The 22591-nt window shown below is 43.0% G+C and overlaps 1 protein-coding gene across 1 annotated transcript in view; it reads right to left on the reverse strand.

Moving 5' to 3' along the window:
* The window catches only part of SCARB2 (scavenger receptor class B member 2), a 113780-nt gene that overhangs the window by 86396 nt on the left and 4793 nt on the right, over window positions 1–22591 (reverse strand). The window contains exons 2-5 of the mRNA XM_069743394.1: window positions 13789–13946; window positions 4144–4291; window positions 3552–3752; window positions 1506–1597 (exon numbers count right to left, since the gene is read on the reverse strand). Of these exons, the coding sequence (XP_069599495.1) occupies window positions 1506–1597; window positions 3552–3752; window positions 4144–4291; window positions 13789–13946 (599 nt within the window). The remainder of the gene's footprint in view (window positions 1–1505; window positions 1598–3551; window positions 3753–4143; window positions 4292–13788; window positions 13947–22591) is intronic.

Raw genomic sequence — 22591 nt, forward strand, 5'->3', positions numbered from 1 at the left:
AGAACGAGCTCTGAGATGTGGGAACTCTGTTGACCGCAATCCCGAATCCTCTCCAACCACACTAAAGGCAGCCGTGGATTGCGCCTAACGCTCCCTATGCAACTCGGCACGGCCTGAGAAACTAGCTAGCCTGAAGATAGAAAATAAGCCTACCTTGCCTCAGAGAAATACCCCAAAGGAAAAGGCAGCCCCCACATATAATGACTGTGAGTTAAGATGAAAAGACAAACGTAGAGATGAAATAGATTTAGCAAAGTGAGGCCCAACTTTCTGAACAGAGCGAGGATAGGAAAGGTAACTTTGCGGTCAACACAAAACCCTACAAAAACCACGCAAAGGGGGCAAAAAGACCCTCCGTACCGAACTAACGGCACAGAGGTACACCCTCTGCGTCCCAGAGCTTCCAGCAAGCAGAAAAAAACAAATTGACAAGCTGGACAGAAAAAAACAGCAAACAAATAGCAAAGAGGAACTTAGCTATGCAGAGCAGCAGGCCACAGGAACGATCCAGGAGGAAACAGGTCCAATACTAGAACATTGACTGGAGGCCAGGATCAAAGCACTAGGTGGAGTTAAATAGAGCAGCACCTAACGACTTCACCACATCACCTGAGGAAGGAAACTCAGAAGCCGCAGTACCACTTTCCTCCACCAACGGAAGCTCACAGAGAGAACCAGCCGAAGTACCACTTGTGACCACAGGAGGGAGCTCTGCCACAGAATTCACAACACAAAACCCAATTTTCCTCATCTTAGGGAAAAATGTTATCCCAAGAACAATTACGGCAAGCAGAATAAATGCCTGGTCGCCCAATAACCAATACTTCTAACATTAAAGGGAATCTGTCAGCAGCTTTTTGCCATTTAATCTGAGAGCAGCACAATGAAGGAGCAGAGAGCCTGATTCCATGGATATGTCACTTGCTCAATAGCTTGATGTACTTTCAATAAAATACGTGTTTTATCAGCAGGAGATTATCACTGCAGGACTAAGTGTCATGTCCAAGGTAGTCAAGCTTATCTGTATAATTCCGCCTATATCACTAATTGGCAGCTTGTAGATTATGTACAATGTACACAGGAAGCTGCCAAACATCGGTGTGTGGGGTTATACAGCATTCTGTGCAATGCTATATCTACAGCAGAGAAAACATGGATTCAATCAAAACTACATCAAGCAGTCCAGTAACTGATACACTGCTGGAATCAGGCTCGCTAACACAACTTTATACTGCTCTCACATTACATAGCAAACCTGCTTACAGATTCCCCATAATACACTCACGAAAGGTATCCAGGATCATTTTAATCTCTTTTCATATATGAGCTATGACAAGCTTCCCTGCAGTGAGCAGCATAGACTCGCAGCTCTAACAGTACAGACTGTATAACTATGATTACATGGGGGCACTGTGTGAGGGTGCTTTATGAAATGCATGAACCTCATGACCGCTTATACGGGTACATAATATGTTATAGGAGCTTAGAAAACATGCTGTCCCTACCTGTTTTCATTCCATTCCACAATCTTTGTAAAATCCATGTATCCTTCGGATCCACTAAGAAACACGTATGTCCCATCATTTGTTGCATTCATCTGCAAAAAGTGAAGTGTGACGCGAAGACATAAGTGAGGTCTATAAAGTCAAGACCACTAAAATAATGTCTTCTTAAATGTATAACATGTTTAAAAAATTAATAATAGTGGATCCCTTAACAACAAACAAAAACCATTGCAATATGAATTCAGTCATAATGTGCCATGATTGGAAGCCTATGATTGGGGACTGAGAAGACCTTAGGGAGAAGTAGGACTGAATTCATGAAGGTTACATATTATATATCTTTGTATTCACATTATTATTTTGAGCTTCAGAAGTGCTGATTTGGGGCTTTTGAAGAATATGATGGGTGGGCAACGCTATGCCTGCTCAACAGGGGGGCGGAGCTGCCTGAAACTGGGGTGAAAAAGTCAAAAGTTGCAAAATTTTGGGGGGTAATCCAGGACTTTTTTTTTTCCACTATGGGCCTAAGAACTAACTGGCAGGTAGTATGCCTGTTGTGCCCCGTGCCAATCTCCCCAAGCACAAGTCAGTCACACGCCGCTCCTGCAGATGTCACGTCGACGGGGCAGCAGCTTCTCATCTGTTCTGCTCTGCAGACGAGGCGTGATTTCCGATGTCATGCTGATGGTTTACACACTTTTTGATTGTTTTTCCACCGATCCAATGAGGCACACATCTTAATGACATCTTTAAATGACTGTTCCAAAGTACCAATAGAAAATTAAATTGCACATTAATTAGACATAGGCCCCCCTATATAGAACCTTGGTGGGTCTGTAGCATGGGCTTCATGTCACAAGTTGGTATTAGGGTATGTGCACACGTCAGGATTTCTTGCAGAAATTTTCCTGACAAAAACCGGACATTTCTGCCAGAAATCCACGTGCGTTTTTTTTTTCGTGTTTTTTGACGCGTTTTTGATGCGTTTTTTGTGCGTTTTTGCCCAAATGCATAGAATTGCGGGAAAAACGCAGAAAATCCGCAAAAATAATGAACATGCTCATTTTTTTACCGCGATGCGTTTTTTTCGAAGAAAAAAACGCATCCATGTGCACAAAACATGCAGAATGCATTCTAAATGATAGAATGCATAATGTATGCGTTTTTAATGAGTTTTTATAGCGTTTTTAGCGGGAAAAAAACGCAAAAAAACCTGAACGTGTGCACATGGCCTTAATGTAGAACCTCTTTAGTCTAGAAAAAAGACGACTGAGGGGCGATCTAATAACCATGTATAAGTATATAAGGGGACAATACAAATATCTCGCTGAGGATCTGTTTATACCAAGGAAGGTGACGGGCACAAGGGGGCATTCTTTGCGTCTGGAGGAGAGAAGGTTTTTCCACCAACATAGAAGAGGATTCTTTACTGTTAGGGCAGTGAGAATCTGGAATTGCTTGCCTGAGGAGGTGGTGATGGCGAACTCAGTCGAGGGGTTCAAGAGAGGCCTGGATGTCTTCCTGGAGCAGAACAATATTGTATCACACAATTATTAGGTTCTGTAGAAGGACGTAGATCTGGGGATTTATTATGATGGAATATAGGCTGAACTGGATGGACAAATGTCTTTTTTCGGCCTTACTATGTTACTATGTTACTCTTTAGAAGGTTTCTTAGTCTACGTTCACATTAGCGTTGCGTCGGCGACGCAGCGGCGACGCACGGAAAAACGCGCGCAAACGCGCGCAAAAACACGCGCGTTTTGCGACGCGTGCGTCGTTTTTGACGAAAATCGGACGCACAGAAAATGCTACATGTAGCGTTTTCTTGCGTCCGACGCTAGCGTCGGAAACGACGCACGTGGCGAAAAACGCCACCAAAACAACGCACGCGTCCCCTATGTTAAACATAGGGGCGCGCCGACGCAACAGCGACGCACATTAGCGTAACGCTAATGTGAACGTAGCCTTAAAAATGTGGTTTATAGATTTACTTTTACTTTACAAAGCATCTGAACACACTTCCCACCCACCTATGAAACTTACATTGTAGAAGAGGCCAAACATTTCACTAATTTCCGGCACTACAGTGTGCACCAAAGAAAGTACAGGATCTTTGTAACCCCACAGCAAGTCATCCACCGATCGAGTAAGAAATATATTTTCATTGTAAGTCTTCAAAACTGCAGCAACTATTGCTTTTATATATTTAAAATACTTATTATTTCGGGTCATTTCCAACAGGGTCTGAAATAAAGAACAAAGCAATTACTGATGAGTCTGCTCTAATCTGGCAAGCAACTGAGATAAGATAACTACAAGCAAACAATTCTTCAGTAGGTTGAAATAGCAACAAAAATCCACATTTTAAGAGCCACAAAAAGCCGTACTATATTTGAGAAGTGGCGGTCCAACTAACCACTCAAGTAAACCTTTTGGGAGACATGGTAAAAGTAAAGCGAGCAAATGCCTCACCCCTGTAAAAACTTTCATTTTGGGGGGATTGCCATTTGGGCACCTGGTAGAGTTGAACTATATTAGTAAGTTATTTATACTTGTTTGGTGAACAACCTCTGTAATACAGTTACTTTAGACCGAAAATAAAATTCATCTTAAACAGTGATATAATAAGACTTACCACAATAGGAATATTGATTGTCCGTATTAAGTCCACTTTAGGGTCCCCAACAGACTTGTTAGGTTCAAAAATGTAAGTCTTGGGATTAACAGCAAAAACTTTAGTACCATTCCTAAGAAATTCTACATTCTCTTTAGGTCGATATTCCCTATAATTAAAGAAAGAAAATTAATTAATCCTAAAATAAGTACTTTAGTATAAGCACGTGTGTTACATAACAGTGTATAAAAAACTTCTGCATTACAAAAAAAAAAAAGGGTCACATGTATTTCTACAGTTTAATATTTGATACTCCGGTATCACGTCAAAGAATGTTCTACAATTGCATGAATGAGGCACCAAGATTGTGTTATTGCATTTAATCCCAATGGTTTTATCAGCTCTGTCATCCTAACCTGTGCTGGGGAATGCTGAGCTGTCAGTGCTTTGACAGCTCAGTTGACCTATCTGAGACTGGGAGGTGCAGAGATTTCCACAGGTGCTCCCTATTCTTGGTTATTGCCCTGCTATTTTGGTGAGCTGTCTAGCCCTGTTCGCCCGATCCCTGAGCTGTAAGTTCTGATCTTCTGCTGCTGACCTTTGGATCGTGTTCTGACTACCTGTTTGTTATTGTCCCTTTGCTTCTGATCTTCTGCTGCTGACCTTTGGACTGTGTTCTGACTATCCGTTTGTTATTGTCCCTTTGCTTCTGATCTGCTGCTGCTGCCGCCCTTTGGTGCATGTTGTGACTGCCCATTTGTTATTGCCCCTTTGCTTATCCGCTATTTCTTTGCTATTCTAACCCTGGAACGTGACCTGATTTATGACTTTGTATTTTCCTTTGGTTTACTACGTGCTCTTTTGGTATTGACCTGGGAACGTCTGACTTCGCTGACTTACTATTTTTCTGTGGGTTGTGACTAGCACAACAGGTTTCATTCATTTGTCTCAATGAGATCCATGGGGCGAAATGGGAAAAAAAAAAACACAAGGGACAGGCATCTGTGCAACCTGGACATGGAGAGGCTATGGGGATTTGCTGATGAGCATAGGGAGGATATGTGGTCTCCTGCTGGACATGGGGAGGCTATGAGGGGCGCCTGCTGAACATGGGGAGGCTATGGGGGGCTCTTGCTGGACATCAGAAACTATGGAGGGGTCATATGCTGTGTATGGGGACAGTGTGGGGGCTCTTACGGTTAAAATATTAATATTAATATCGGGCAGAATTAATTTCAGCATATTGGTTCGAACCTCCACAACAGTCACGGTTTCTCATGTGGCAGATCCCAATGGTACAGTGCAGAAAACCATAATCAGATTACTGGTGGTCAATTGTTTTTTTAGCACAATAGTGAAATATCTATTTTCTATATGTTTCTATGTACAGCTCTGGCTGTAAGTGCAAGTTGGATTGTTATGTTGTTTGCTCCTACAATGGCAGTCCTCAGAGATGAGTAGATTTATAGATGAATCCCCTGAAATCGATTGCATAAGTCATGTTGTGGCCTGGCGCCATCTTTTACTTGTCAGGCTCACTTCCACATATATTATCAGGAATATATAAAGAATTATATTATATGCAAGGAGGTCAGCGATTCCTAACCTCATCACAAACTTCAGTCTGACTGTAAAGCAGAAGGCTGGTCCAGGTGTAAAAGGAAACCAATAAACAATAGGTCCATGTGTAAAAGCATTGTTGTGAACTACCACATCAACTTGCATTGGTACGTACAGTATGCTCTTGCTTTGCTCATAAAAGGGGCATTTGATACTATGGAAGTAGATTCATCACAACTTCCTCAGCAGGTTAATATGTGTGAATGATATAATAGGCTACTGAAATGGCAGACATAAAATAGATATTTAGATGAACACTGCTTTTAGCTTGGGTTAAAGGCCTTTTACAAGAGGTGTTGACAGCATTTACCATTGTTTGCTCTCATTCACTAACCAGTGTAAAACTGCTCACTAATCAAATGACAAAACGTTTGTTTGTAATTTCATTGCATTCACTGAAAGAGGAAAAGAAAATTAACAATATCACTGAGAGAGAAAAGACAGCCAAACTTATAATATCACGTCCATGCAAAAAAAAGGTCCCCCAAGAAAAAAAGCAAGGACAGCACAGGTGCAAAATACTGAAAACATATTCAATTGCACACATGTTTGTATAGGGTGTTGTTCACAACATTACGTGAGATGCACCTGACATCCCTCGACGCAGCTAGGGTATTTTGGCAAAAATAGTAACAAATACCTCATTTATTATTTACATCTTTTTTGCACATTTTTTTTGCAGGGTGCAGGCCGGGTCTTTCCACTGGTGGCTGAGTAATGTGGGGTGTCTAGCCTGTAGGTGCACATATGGTAAAGGAGGTCATTAAAGGAAACCTGTCACCATTTTTGAGTCATACCAGCTAAAAATATCATCTAACTCAGTGTCTTTTATGCATTTCCCTAAATACTTAGGTAAGCCCGAGTCCCCCTGTATAGCCCTGAAAAACGTTTTTGATTTCTCCCACGCTGTATTCTAATCGGGTCCAACTGGTCCGATGGGCGTGGCTTTGGGCCCACCCCTCCCCCCCGACTGGTGCTCACAGTTCTGGAGGTGGATGACACCTTCTGCGTCATCCTCATAGCATGAGAAATGTTGGGCCTGCACAGACAAATAGTGTACACTTTCTGCTAAGAGTCAACCAAACACAGCAAGGTTGATTGGACGGTGCTTCACAATATAATGACCTAAAACATACTGAGAAAGTAACTCAAAAGTTTTTCCTAAAGGGAATCTGGCAAAAAGTTAATGGGGGCACCACGGTCGGTGGGACTCAAACCAAGGCCTAAACAGAAGCCAAGTGTATAAAGAGAAGAGAAAGGTAGGCCTTATAAAATGGGAGTCACCACCAACACGACATATCAAATCACAGCTTTATTAAACATGTATGCAAAGGACAAAAACACATTAAAAACATTTAAAACAAGGGGATATAACATAACCCCATACTTTCAAAAGCCCAAAACAAGGCAAAAGAACCCGCACATACCCAAGCAGAGTATAATACACATGCCCATTAATTAAACATAGCCAAAGTAGCAGCGTAATAAAGCACCATAAACAGCCCAGCCAGTCCCATATAGTCATATATTATACAGGGACATGATAATACCCTGGGGAAAAGAAAGACCTAACAGGCACCATATGGTAAATATGCCGCAATGGCCACAAATATAGCGATAGAAATAACCATGCCAGTGGTGAAGGTAGTGTAGTAAAGCAAAGCAAATGTATGGGTAGATGTAAAATCCAATACCCATCACACATGGAACCGACCACCTGGAGAAAATGAGCCCTATATAGAGTGCAAAAACCCGGTCCCGTGTGTACCGGTCCAGGGCAAGATTCAAGAGGGCTTGTGTACCCTGAAGGAGGAGAGGTGCGGGCAGCAGGCACCCAGTATGGGGTTATGTTATATCCCCTTGTTTTAAATGTTTTTGATGTGTTTTTGTCCTTTCCATACATGTTTAATAAAGCTGTGATTTGATATGTCTGTTGGTGGTGACTCCCATTTTATAAGGCCTACCTTTCACTCCTAAAGGGAATCTGTCACCCCAATTTGGCCTATAAGTTAAGGCCACCGGCATCAGGGGCTTATCTACAGCATTCTGTAATGCATTCTGTAATGCTGTAGATAAGCCCCTGATGTAACCTGAAAGGTAAGAAAAACAGGTTATATGATACTCACCCAGGGGCGTTCCCGGTACGGTCCGATGGGCGTCACGGTCCGTCGCCTCCCATCTTCATACGATCACTTCCTCTTCTTTTCTTCCTGCCGCGGCTCTGGCGTACTGTGTCTGCCCTGTTGAGGGCAGAGCCTCTCTGACCTTTCCTGGTGTCTGCGCACTGCAGTACTTTGCTCTGCCCTCAACAGGGCAGACAAAGTACGCCTGCGCCGGAGCCGCAGCAGGAAGAAGAGGACGTCATCGTATGAAGATGGGAGGCACTGGACCTGGACCGCGACGCCCATCGGACCGGACCGCCCATGGGTAACTATAATCTAACTTCTTTTTCTTATCTTGAGGGTAACATTGGGAGCTTATCTACAGCATTACAGAATGCATTACAGAATGCTGTAGATAAGCCCCTGATGCCGATGGCACTAGCTTATAGGCCAATTTTGGGGTGACAGAGTCCCTTTAAGGCAAAGAAGTGGAATATTTTGCATTCTATAATGCTGTAGATAAGCCCGCGATCCAACCTGAAAGATAAGAAAAATATGTTTTATTATACTCACCCGGGCAGGCAGTCCGGTCCAATGGGTGACGTAGGTCCGGTACATCCCATCTTATTCTGATCACCACCTTCCTGTGCTTTGTGGCTCCCCAGCATCACGCTCCTGCACAGGTGTACTTATCTGCCCTGTTGACGGCAGAGGAAAGTACTGCAGTGCGCAGGCGCTGGAAAAGGTTAGAGAGGCTCGCACCTGCGCACTGCAGTACTTTCCTCTGCCCTCAACAGGGCAGATAAGTACACCTGCACAGGAACACGATGCCGAGGAGCCCTGAAGCAAGCAGGAGGGCGGCATTGCAAGAAGATGGAAGTTGCCAGACCCGAACCTGCGACACCCTTCGGACCGGACTGCCACCAAACGCCCCCCGGCTGAGTATGATAAAACTTATTTTTCTTATCGTTCAGGTCGGATCGGGGGCTTGTCTACAGCATCACAGAATGCTGTATATCAGCCCTGAAAGGAAGTGGCCATATCTTATATCAGCCAAACCTGGTGACAAGTTCCCTTTAAAGTCTACACTTCAGTTGCACCACAGCTGTTTCATTTTAAATCAAAAATAGTGGTGTGTAGATCGCAAATCACGAAGATTCAGTCATTGTCCAAATACTTCTGGACCTAACTATACAGTGCCTTGCGTAAGTATTCGGCCCCCCTGGAACTTTTCAACCTTTTCCCACATATCATGCTTCAAACATAAAGATACTAAAAGTACATTTTTGGTGAAGAATCAACAAGTGGAACACAATTGTGAAGTTGAACGAAATTTATTGGTTACTTTACATTTTTGTGGAAATTCAAAAACTGAAAAGTGGGGCGTGCAATATTGGCCCCTTTACATCTGGGCAGGAAAAACATAAATTACATTTACAGAATGGGAGGAATAGAATTACGCAACAGCATGTGTGAAAAAGGTATTCTAATAAATCATAGCCTGCATATGAGTCAACAGTGTGATGCACCAGCAAAAAAGGCAAACACAGTTCTAGAACGTATTAGGCTACTTTCACACATCAGGATTTCAGTGTCAGGCTAAATCCGGCTAATTTTCAAAAAAAATGGATCAGGTGAGTGTTGCCGCCGGATCAGGTTTTTTTCCCATAGACTTGTATTAGTGCCGGATTGCACCGGATGACATTGCGTTTCGTCCGGTTTTCGCCGGATCCGGCAAATTTGCGGCTTCTGGTTTCATGAAAAAACGTCCACTGCAACGTTTTTTGTCTCCGGTGAAAAAGCCTAAAGCGCCAGATCCGGAAAAAGGCGGATCCGGCGGCCTGATCCGGTTTTTTAAACTGAGCATACTCCAAATTTTTTTTTTAGCCAATAATCTAGATAGGCTAGCCAGATCCGTAAAAAAAAACGGATCCGTCGCATCAGTTTTTCACAATCTGCGCAGGATCCAGTTTTTCAAACATTCGCCGGATTTAGCCCAACACTGAAAACCTGATGTGTGAAAGTAGCCCTAGGCTATATGCACACATTGCAGATTTGACTGTGGAATTTTCTGTGCAAATTCTGCATTTCTTGGCAGAAAACGCAGGTCAGAATCTGTGCCTTTTTTTAGTATGTGCACACGTTGCAGATTTTTGTGCAGATTTCTTCCTTTTTTTACTCCTGCAGATTTCTATTATGGAATGGGTGCAGAAACGCAGCAGATCTGCACAAAGAATTGACATGGTCCTTTTTTGAATCTGCTGCGTTTTCTGTGCAGAATTTTCCGCACCATTAGCACAGCATTTTTTTTTGCCATTGATTTACAATGTACTGTAACTCACTTGCAGATCTGCAGCGTTTCTGCGCGGAAAAAAAAGCTGCAGATCTGCAGGAAATCTGCAACGTGTGCACATAGCCTTAAGGGAAGCATAGAGCCTAGATCACATGAATTATCCCCCTCTACTCTTCCTTGGTCCGGTCACATCTGGAAAACTGTGTCCATTTCTGGGCACCACATTTTAAAAGACATTGAAAAACTGGAACCATTTCAGAGAAGAGCAACCAGGATGGTGAGCGGACTGCAAAGTATGTCCTACAAGAAACGGTTAAACGATCTGGGAATGTTTAGGTTGCAAAAAAGAAGCCTAAGAGGAGAATTAATAACGGTCTTCCAATATCTGAAGGGATGTCAGTGTAGAGGGATCATCCTTATCCTCATTTGCACATGAAACAATAAAATGAAACTATAAGGGACAAGACACAGATTGGATAATAGAAAAAACTTTTTGACCGTGGAGGGTGATCAATGATGGAACAGGCTGCCACAAGAGGTGGTGAGTTTTCATTTAATGGAAGTTTTCAAACAGAGGCTGGACAGACATCTGTCTGGGATGATTTAGTGAATCCTGCATTGAGCAGAGGGTTGGGAACGATGACCCTGGAGGTCCCTTCCAATGATAACATTTAATGATTCTATGATTTTTATTAGGAAATGAAGGGAGTACAAAGGAAAAGAAAAACATATAAAAAGGTATTTTTTATTCAAGTTATCAACTTTAAACATTTTCTATGAACATCTATACCTGACTAGGAGCTGTTAATGACTTTGTTTTATCATAGAAACTAGTGATGAGCAAATATACTCGTTGCTTGGGTTTTCCCAAGCACGCTCAGGTGATCTCCAAGTATTTATTAGTGCTCAGAGATTTAGTTTCCGTTGCCGCAGCTGCATGATTTACGGCTGCTGGACAGGCTGAGTACATGTGGGGAATGCCTGTTTGTTAGGGAATTCCCACATGTGTTCAGGCTGTCCAGCAGCTGTAAAATCGTGCAGCTGCGGCAACGGAAACTAAATCTCCGAGCACTAACAAATACTCGGAGATCACCCGAGCGTGCTCAGGAAAACCCGAGCAACGAGTATACTCGCTCATCACTAATAGAAACCCATTATAATTGCTTAGTTATTATCAATTGTTGCATGAAACTGTAAAACTCTGTAGTCATTGATGATACGCAAAAATTTGCAATTAATTTCTAATTCTACCCTGGACGATCTTTTATGAACCATCTGTAATGCAGTGGGATCTTAGCCTTAGACCTCCGTTATTTTCTCGTATGTGAAAAAAACAGACCAATTTTCATCAGTGTTTGGTCAGTGTGTCTGTAATTCAATGTAGCTGCTCAGACCCATATGTGTGATTTTGATTTCTGACTCGGATCGAAAAGGACATGTCTCCATCACTTTTTGCAGACACATGAAAAAAACAAAGACGCGAATGGCCTAGCCCCATAGATTATAATGGGTGCACATTGTGAAAAACATGGATAGAACATGTGTGTGAAAAACAGATGTCTGATTGAGGCCTCAGTGTATTCTATGCCATTAGGCCCATTGAGAGTTGCTGCCCAGCCAGATAACTGACGTCATCATGACGCTGCACGTTAGGGCTGGGGCTGACGGGGTTCTGCTCTGTCCCAATCCCAACGCTCAAGTGTTCAAAATGTATTCGCATCTGAAAGTCACAACTATATTTGGATATAGCAAGAAAGGAACCATTGTCTCCCGTTTCCTGCAGATCACAGCAAATCCTTTTGCGACCCAGGTACTGTATGTTGTGCAACCCTGTATTTGAGTGTAGCCCAAACTCGTCGATATCGGCAGGTTCAGCCAGCAATAGTCTAATTGGTATAACTAGGGTCTTTAGGGTCAAAGACTTATTATCCAATTATTCTAATGACAACTTTAGATAGTTAAAGGATCAACTGCAACATCCCTGGCATCAACTGGAAATGCTAAATGTAGAGCAGATGGCCTTTTTTATATTTCCTCTGGTAGGTGAGTATCTCATCTCAACATGTGGTAATGGAAATGAGAATATGGACAGAGGAACACATAATACTTCTTATGCCCAAAGGTGGCACAGGGATCCTTTGAGATTTCTGCAACATAACCTTGGCATGAAACTTTCTTTTCTTATCAATGTACTATCATTACACAGCCTCCAATTACACAGATCTTTTCTTTGCAATGTAATTACTATGATATCTGGTGGAAACTACTGAGAATGTCGCTATAGATTAATAACCAGATACTTTATATTTAATTGCTATATATATATATATATATATATATATATATATATATATATATATATATATATATATATATATATATACACACAATTTCTACAAAGTCATCTGAACATGCTTTTCAGTGCAAATTCTCCATATGTCCTCAATAGCCCAGAATGACATGGTATAAGACGGAAGAAAAGGACGAGTACACACATTAATTCCAGGTTGTAGAGATAATTAGAGGTAAGCAGGCTTCTTACAAATCAAGCCAATTAGAATAAATCACAATGTCATAGACACATGGGCCTGTTACCACATGATCTGCAGTGCAAGTGTGCAAAGAATGAATACGCTGCAGGTTCCTACTTGCCAAATACTCATGGGACTTTTGGGTCTAGGTTTATAGATAATGATATGGGATAGAGAAGTAGACAGCAATAAATAACATTACAATATTTACCAAAGTCACCATAATGCAATATATTCATTATAAATACCAGAAATGTTATAAATATATTGAAAGGAGCAATAAATCCCACAGGCAGGCTGGTAGATCCCTTTACAGGAACCTGCATAAATCAGGTTTCATAGACATACAGAGATGTAGACTTCAGATGTAATAACACTGAATCACTTGTGATGATACCAACATTGCAAACAGTGGTCGCTGAATAACTACTTCCTTTACTTGCACATACTGTACTCAAAAGTATTAATGTGGTGTGGGGGTAAATGGATAAGTGTCAAAAAGCAAAGGGTCCATTATTACATATATTTATTTATTTATTTTTTTTTTTTTTTTTTGCATTCTGTACAACCAAAATACTTTATCTTCTCACTTCTTCATCAACACTGAATCCATAGGTAAATGACGCTGCAAGCGCACTAAGGTAACGTTCACACTAGCGTCGGGCGACGCAGCGGCGACGCATGCGTCATGCGCCCCTATGTTTAACATGGGGGACGCATGCGTTTTTTTTTTGTTGCGTTGTGCGACGCATGCGTCTTTTTTGCCGCTAGCGTCGGACCAAGAAAACGCAACAAGTTGCATTTTTCTTGCGTCCAAATTTCGGCAAAAACCGACGCATGCGTCGCAAAATGCAGCGTTTTTGCGTGCGTTGTGCGTTGCGTCGCCGACGCAGCGGCGCACAACGCTAGTGTGAACGTAGCCTAAGGGCAGGTTGAAAGCACTAGCTAGGAGTCAGCTGCCCACGGTGCACTTGCAGCCTCATTTACATAAAAATTAAAATTTGATATTTTAAGTGATGGAAAATCCTTTTGTGGCCAGGAAGGTAAGCAGGATCCTGTCTTATATGACCAGGTGTTTTGGTAACCCAAAATAACCACAGGTTCCCTTCAATTAACTTACCGGTAAGTATATGGTCCAATTTCATCTACTACTGGCTTTTCTCCATCTAGGACTTCCAGTGGGTTAGTTACATTAAAAAAATAGAACTGCATGTAGATTGGGGGTGGGGGGTTGACCCAATCATTGAAGACCTCTGTCCCATTCTTTAAAACTGTAGCCTGGAATAAAATTTAGAGAATTACTAGACATGTCATAAATGTAACTAAAGTCTTAGATGCAGTACCAATATAGCGATTGAAACTTGTGAAACTATGAGACAAAGTGTCAGATCTTAATCCCTGAAAAAGTGGAGGCCCTCATACATTATAGGGACTACTGTGGGAGCCCTTATAAAGTGTGGGGCTGTTATACCGTTTGGGAGCTAATGTGGGGCCATTATATAGTTTTGGGTCTAATGTGGGGTCCATTACACAGTTTGAGCGCTAATGTGGGGGCCATTATACATTTTGGGGCTTACTATGAGGGCCATTATACAGTGTGAGGGCTTCTGTGGGGGTCTTTATACTGTGTTTATACTGGGCATTATTATGTGGGGATCCAAGTGGCACAATAACAGCACTCCTACTACAGGTGCAGGTGCAGGTGCAGTAGTAGGCGAAACATACGTCAGCAGTGGCTCTGTATTGGGGTATCAGTAGGGTGAGGCATTTGGTTCAAGCATCTGTTGGAGTGTTCATACCACCTATGTGCCTTGACTGATCAACCATAGACAGGCCCATCCTTGGACCGAAAACTGATATGGATGAAGCCATCAATGATATCGACAGATATATAAATCTGGAGCTTGCGTGGTATTGCCTAACACCAAGTGTTTGCCCTGGTTTGATCAGAGTAATAAATTATGATCTAGATACATCTTGTGGATACTAGAGTCTTCATTTATGTATAGCAGGGGATTGGGAACCCCAGGAACGCAGGCCATTCACTGCCCTCAGTAACCCTTCATCCAGCCTCTTGGACAAATTCCCGAGGACCACAGTGTGTGGGCTGACAGATATATTTTGACAGCCGCCGGTCCATTGATTTTTTCTTGCTCTGTGAGCACACGCACGCAGTGTTCACTACTGAGTGCTGAGGCGCATGCAATGAAAAATTACGTCCTGATGCCAGTGCCAGAGTCAGGACGCACTTTGTGGGCGGAGTTAGAGCACAATTTGTTGAGGCCCCGAAGAATGGTATAAATCATAAAAATGGCCCTTGGCAGATAAAAAATTCCCCACCCCTGGTATATAGCATGAGAGGTTATATGACGATACAACTGACTAATAGCTCTAAGTTTAGAAAGGTCTTTTCAAGTCGCTAAGGGTGTGTGCACACTGAGTCTAAGGCCGGGATCACACATGCGAGAAACACGTCCGTGTCTCGCATGTGAAATCCAAGCTCTGGCGCCGGCACTCCAGAGCGGAACATGCGGCCGCATAGCAACACATGGAGCCGCACGCTCCGCTCTGGAGTGCCGGCGCCAGAGCTTGGATTTCACATGCGAGACACGGACGTGTTTCTCGCACGTGTGATCCCGGCCTAACACTGAGTCTTTTTGCTGAGCTTTGTTTTAGCTGCAATTGAGCAGAAACTACCAAGTTTTTGAGGAATTTTGAGGAGGATTTGAAGGGTTTCAGTTACTTCGCACTGGCAGTGGCTTTTTGTTTTATTTATCCTGCTTTTTATTTATATAGCGCATTTTGTCACATACAAATACATTTGGAGGGCATCTGGACATTTTTATTATACATCTGATTTCTCCTGTAAACTGGGCCGTTATAATAGCCCCAGATAAAGGGATTATAGCACAGCTGATCAGGGTTTGTTAGGACCCAGCATCCCCTGCCCTCTCCTTCACCCGGTGATCACATGATTGCTAGGTCTGTAGAAGAAAGTCCTCTTCCTATTTCTGTATATACAGCTCTTGCTCAGTGACCAGGAATGAAGATCTGGTCGGTAATATACTACCTCTATCTTCTCAGTGGGGAGTCTGGCTGTAACTGAAAACCAGCTCACCGTTCCCGCACAATCACGTGCAAAAAAAGAAAAAAACTGTACCCAGTTCACTTGATTTTTAGATCTCTCGATATCTAAGATTCTAAGTTTTTAATTAATTGTCATAATATGTGATAAAAGAAGAGCAAAGAAAATAAGAGGAGTGTCAGATCCATGTCATTGACTATAATGGGATATGTTGGATTTCCATCATATGGCCTGGCACTATAACAGACCAGACAGCCCAACATGGCAGGCATTTATTTTGACTAATCTACAAACGTTCCCAAACATTCAGCCACTGCATAGCCAACATAGCCTGAAATACTGACGAAAGAATCTGAAAGACTCTATTAGTAATAACTGCAATAAGAGTGACCCTTTAAAGAGAACCTTTCACTCAATTTATGCTGCCAAGCCACAGGCACAAGAATCAGAGGCTGGCTAAGCGATTGCAGCCAGGTATATTTTTTTATGAAACGCTTTGGTGTTTCAGATAAGATGTAGTTTGAAGAGTGGGCCAGGGACCATGAGCAGAGACAAGACTAACCTCTTGGTTTCTGCCCGTGTTGTTCCAGGTCTCTCATTAAATACACAGATGAAGGAGAATTTTTAATCAACTAGAGCAGTGTTGGAAGTAGCTATCCGGGGGCGGCACCGGACAAGTCTCATGCATACCCATGGTCCCCAAGTGGATCTTCAAACCACGTTTTCTCTGAAGGGCCAAAGCATTCCAGGCAAAAATATACCTGGCTGCAATTATGCCAGGTTCCCTTGAAGACATTTTTTATAATAGAAAACAGTCCATGGGGCTAGCACTTTTTCACACAGGGCCCTGTAGGTTTGGATTTCTTTTTCCCCTTAACCCCTTCATGACCTTGGGATTTTTTCGTTTTTCCGTGTTCGTTTTTCACTCCCCTCCTTGCCAGAGCCATAACTTTTTTATTTTTCCGTCAATTTGGCCATGTGAGGGCTTATTTTTTGCGGGACGAGTTGTACTTTTGAACGACGTCATTGGTTTTAGCATGTCGTGTACTAGAAAACAGGGAAAAAATTCCAAGTGCGGTGAAATTGCAAAAAAAGTGCAATCCCACACTTGTTTTTTGTTTGGCTTTTTTGCTAGGCTCACTAAATGCTAAAACTGACCTGACATTATGATTCTCCAGGTCAGTACGAGTTCATAGACACCTAACCTGTCTAGGTTATTTTTTATCTAAGTGGTGAAAAAAAATTCCAAACTTTGCTAAAAAAAAAAAAAAAAAAAAAATTGCGCCATTTTCCGATACCCGTAGCGTCTCCATTTTTCGTGATCTGGGGTCGGTTGAGGGCTTATTTTTTGCGTGCCGAGATGACGATTTTAATGATAGCATTTCGGTGCAGATACGTTCTTTTGATCGCCCGTTATTGCATTTTAATGCAATGTCGCGGCGACCAAAAAAACGTAATTCTGGTGTTTCGAATATTTTTCCCGCTACACTGTTTAGCGATCAGGTTAATGCTTTTTTTTTATTGATAGATCGGGCGATTCTGAGTGCGGCGATACCAAATATGTGTAGATTTTATATTTTTTTTATTGATTTATTTTGATTGGGGCGAAAGGGGGGTGATTTAAACTTTTATATTTTTTTTACATTTTTTTCAACTTTTTTTTTTTTACTTTTGCCATGCTTCAATAGCCTCCATGGGAGGCTAGAAGCAGGCACAACTCGATCGCCTCTGCTACATAGCAGCGATCTGCTGATCGCTGCTATGTAGCAGAAAATCAGGTCTGCTGTGAGCGCCGACCACAGGGGGGCGCTTACAGCCACCGGCGTTCAGTAACCATAGAGGTCTCAAGGACCTCTATGGTTACAATGGAGACGCATCGCCGACCCCCGATCATGTGACGGGGGTCGGCGATGACATCATTTCCGGCCGCCCGGCCAGATGCGGTAGTTAAATGCCGCTGTCTGCGTTTGACAGCGGCATTTAACTAGTTAATAGGTGCAGGCAGATCGCGATTCTGCCCGCGCCTATTACGGGCACATGTCAGCTGTTCAAAACAGCTGACATGTCCCTGTTTTGATGCTGGCTCACCGCGGAGCCCTGCATCAAAGCAGGGGATCTGACCTTGGACGTACTATCCCGTCCGAGGTCAGAAAGGGGTTAATAATAAAGAACTTCATTTAAAAACAACATTTTGTGTTCACTTGTGTTATCTTTGTCTAACATTTAAATTTGTTTGGTGATCGGAAATAATTAAGTGTGACAAACATGAAAAGAAAGGGCAAACACTTTTTCACACAACAAGAAGCCTCCTGTATGGAGAAACTAGTCGCATGCATTGTCAGGTGCAATTTTGGCCCATTCTTCCACACAACCCTCTTAAAATCCTAAGGCTATGTGCACACGTCAGGATTTCTTGCAGAAATTTCCTGAACAAAACCGGACATTTTCTGCAAGAAATCCGCATGCATTTTTTTTCGCGTTTTTTGCGGATTTTTCCGGAGGTTCCCAATGCAATAATATAGTCGGAAATCCGCAAAATAATGAACATGCTGCGCTTTTTACCACACATATGCACAAAAATTGCGGAATCCATTCTAAATGATGGGATGCATATGTATGATTTTTAATGCGTATAGCGAAAAAACGCAAAAAAAACACGAAAAATCCGTTACGTGTGCACACAGCCTAATGATTCCGTGGGCTCCTTCTAGGAACTCTGACCTCTGAGGTTAGGTGATTGGCTGGGCCACTCTAGCAGCTTTATTTTCTTTCTCTGATATCAATTGAGAGTTTCCTTGGCTGTGTGTTTGGGGTCAATGTCTTGCTGAAATGTCCACCCTCGTTTCATCTTCATCATAATAAAGAAGATCTTTATCACGAAGGTTTCAATACATTTGTCCATTAGTAATATACTCGCTGCTCGGGTTTTCCCGAGCACACTCGGGGTGGTCTCCCAAGTATTTGTGACTGCTCGGAGATTTAGTTTTCTTCGCCTCAGCTGCATGATTTACGGCTGCAAGCCAGCTTGATTACATGTGGGGATTCCCTAGCAACCAGGCAACCCCCACATGTAATCAAGCTGGCTACCAGCCATACATCATGCAGCTGCGTCAACAAAAACTAAATCTCCGAGCACTTACAAATACTCGGAGACCCCCATGAGTGTGCTCGGGAAAGCACGAGCAACGAGTATATTCGCTCATCACTATTGTCCATTCATCCTTCCTTCAATCATATGAAGGCTGCCAGTGTTGATTGCTGAATAACAGCCCCACACCATGCTATTCCTACCTCCAAACTTCACGAGGCTGAAGTTGGTTTCTTATTCGTTCAGTTTCTTATTCGGAGCTGAAGTTGGTTTCTTATTCGTCGGTTTCTTATTCGGCAATTTTTTCTTTTCTGTTTTTTTATAGGTTTAACAACAAAAAATGATCATCACAATAATAAAAGACAATGCAGCGAGGAGCCCTGATGTGAATACACTTAAAAACGGCAACAAAAACAATAAAACTGGCACAAAAATGGGCATCAAAGTGGGCACCAAAGAGTGCTGAAGAAAGGGTTAAATGCCTTTGGGCCACTGATCTAACACTGCAGACATATAGAACAGGGCGCCCCACATCCAAACCAGTTATTTCTAGCCTGGCCCAAATGGGTTCTGGGCATCAGAACTGGCATCAAAGTGGGCAGACAGTCAATTCTTGCCATTTGAATAAGTAACTGATGTTTTTAAGGGGTTAAATGCCTTTGGGCCACTGATTTGACACTTAAAATATATAGATAGTGATGCCCTGCATCAAACCCAGGTCCCTCCAGCCTGGCCCAAATGGGTTCTGGGAACCAGAACTGGCATCAAAGTTGGCAAACAGCCCATTTTCACAGATTTGAATAAGTAACTGATGTTTTTAAGGGGTTAAATGCCTTTGGGCCACTGATCTGACACTTAAAATACACAGATAGTGATGCCATGCATCAAACCAAGGTCCCTCCAGCCTGGCCCAAATGGGTTCTGGGCACCAGAACTGGCATTAAAGAGGGCAAACAGCCCATTTTCTTATATTTGAATAAGTAACTGATGATTTTAAGGGGTTAAATGCCTTTGGGCCACTGATCTGACACTTAAAATACACAGATAGTGATGCCCTGCATCAAACCCAGGTCCCTCCACCCTGGCCCAAATGGGTTCTGGGCATCAGAACTGGCATTAAAGAGGGCAAACAGCCCATTTTCTCAGATTTGAATAAGTAACTGATGTTTTTAAGGGGTTAAATGCCTTTGGGCCACTGATCTGACACATAAAATATAGAGATAGTGATGCCCTGCATCAAATCCACATCCATCCAGCCTGGCCCAAATGGGTTCTGGCCACCAGAACTGGCATTAAAGTGGGCAAACAGCCCATTTTCTCAGATTTGAATAAGTAACTGATGTTTTTAAGGGGTTAAATGCCTTTGGGCCACTGATCTGACACTTAAAATACACAGATAGTGATGCCCTGCATCAAACCCAGGTCCCTCCAGCCGGGCCCAAATGGGTTCTGGGCACCAGAACTGCCATCAAAGTGGGCAAACAGCCCATTTTCTTAGATTTGAATAAGTAACTGATGTTTTTAAGGGGTTAAATGCTTTTGGGCCACTGATCTGACACTTAAAATACACAGATAGTGATGCCATGCACCAAACCAAGGTCCCTCCCAGCCTGGCCCAAATGGGTTCTGGGCACCAGAACTGGCATCAAAGTGGGCAAACAGCCCATTTTCACACATTTGAATAAGTAACTGATGATTTTAAGGGGTTAAATGCCTTTGGGCCACTGATACCACAGTGCATACATATAGAACAGGGAGCCCCACATCAAAAACAGGTCCCTCCAGCCTGGCCCAAATGGGTTCTGGGCATCAGAACTTGCATCAAATTTGGCAAACAGTCCATGTTCACACATTTGAATAAGTAACTGATGTTTTTAAGGGGTTAAATGCCTTTGGGCCACTGATACGACAATTAAAATACACAGACAGTGATGCCCTGCATCAAACCCAGGTCCCTCCAGCCTGGCCCAAATGGGTTCTGGGCACCAGAAGTGGCATTAAAGTGGGCAAACAGCCCATTTTTTACAGATTTGAATAAGTAACTGAGGTTTTTAAGGGGTTAAATGCCTTTGGGCCACTGATTCCACAGTGCATACATACAGAACATGGAGCCTCACATCAAAAACAAGTCCCTCCAGCCTGGCCCAAATGGGTTCTGGGCACCAGAACTGGCATCAAAGTGGGCAAACAGCCCATTTTCACAGATTTGAATAAGTAACTGATGTTTTTAAGGGGTTAAATGCCATTGGGCCACTGATACCACAATGCATACATATAGAACTGGGAGATCAACATCAAAAACAGTTCTCTTCAGCCTGGCCTAAATGGGTTCTGGGCACCAGAACTGGCATCAAAGTTGGCAAACAGCCCATGTTCACACATTTGAATAAGTAACTGAAGTTTTTAAGGGGTTAAATGCCTTTGGGCCGCTGATATGACACTTAAAATACACAGACAGTGATGCCATGCATCAAACCAAGGTCCCTCCAGCCTGGCTCAAATGGGTTCTGGGCACCAGAACTGGCATCAAAATGGGCAAACAGCCCATTTTCACTGATTTGAATAAGTAACTTATGTTTTTAAGGGGTTGAATGCCTTTGAGCCACTGATACCACAGTGCATATGTCAGGAAATAGGAAGAAGTCCTGATTACTTCAATTACACATACAGAGCTCTGAGCTGCAATTTCCTCTGCCTGCCAGCACAAGGCTGGAATTCTAAGCCACTCTTTCTCCCTCCTCCCACCATACAGCCGTAATGTAAGATGAGTATGCCAGCTTCATTGACGAATTTATATGGCCCTGTGCTGCTGTCACGATAATGCCAAAAAATGTCATACTGTGAATGTAGTTTCAGAAGGACATGGCGAACTACACACACACACTCACAAATCAGCTGCGACCCCTTGCTCTATCCCCCCCCCCCCCCCCCCTTCAGCTTCACACCTACCCGAAACAAAGCCTATGATAGAGACTGGGCAACCTGATACTAATGGTGGGCAGGGTGTGGCTTTAAACTGCAGGTGACCAATCCTGCAGAGCCACCCATTGTCCTTCCCCTCTCACTCAGGAATGCCTTTGTCTGAGACCTTGGAATAAAGTAAAGAACTGTCCGATCAGTGCATATCATTAACCAGCCCTTTAGTGATGTCACAAGCTCAGAAGTATAAGTCACTAAACTCTTAGACCAGCCTTCTTGGCCGGGAAGAGATCTAACACAGCTTGGCAAAGCTGTTCCATGCATCTGGAAGTATTTATCCTCCTAAGCCACAGGCCAGCCAAGATGATACCATGACATAACCTGTAAGTTCTCTTTTCAACGTTAATCCTGTTTTATTTTGTAATCTGTAATGTACTGTATTTTCCGGCGTATAAGACGACTTTTTAACCCCTGCAAATCATCTCAAAAGTCGGGGGTCGTCTTATACGCCGGGTATGGCATGTGCAGGGAGCGGTCCTGTATGGTTCCCAGGATCTAAAGGAAAGGAGACTCTCCTTCAGGCCCTGGGATCCATATTCATGTAAAAAAAAAAGGGATATACTTACCCTCCGACAACCCGCGGCTCTCAGCGGGGCAAGCGGCGGCCTCCGTTCCTAAGGATGCATTGAACGAAGGGCCTTTGATGACGTTGCGGTCATGTGACTGTGACGTCACAGAAGGTCCTACGCTCAATGCATCCTTAGGATTGGAGGCCGGCCCTTGCACCGATGAGAGCCGCGGGCCATCAAAGGGTAAGTATATCCCATATTT

The sequence above is a fragment of the Ranitomeya imitator genome, chromosome 1 (assembly GCF_032444005.1).
Source record: "Ranitomeya imitator isolate aRanImi1 chromosome 1, aRanImi1.pri, whole genome shotgun sequence".
Classification (NCBI taxonomy): domain Eukaryota; kingdom Metazoa; phylum Chordata; class Amphibia; order Anura; family Dendrobatidae; genus Ranitomeya; species Ranitomeya imitator.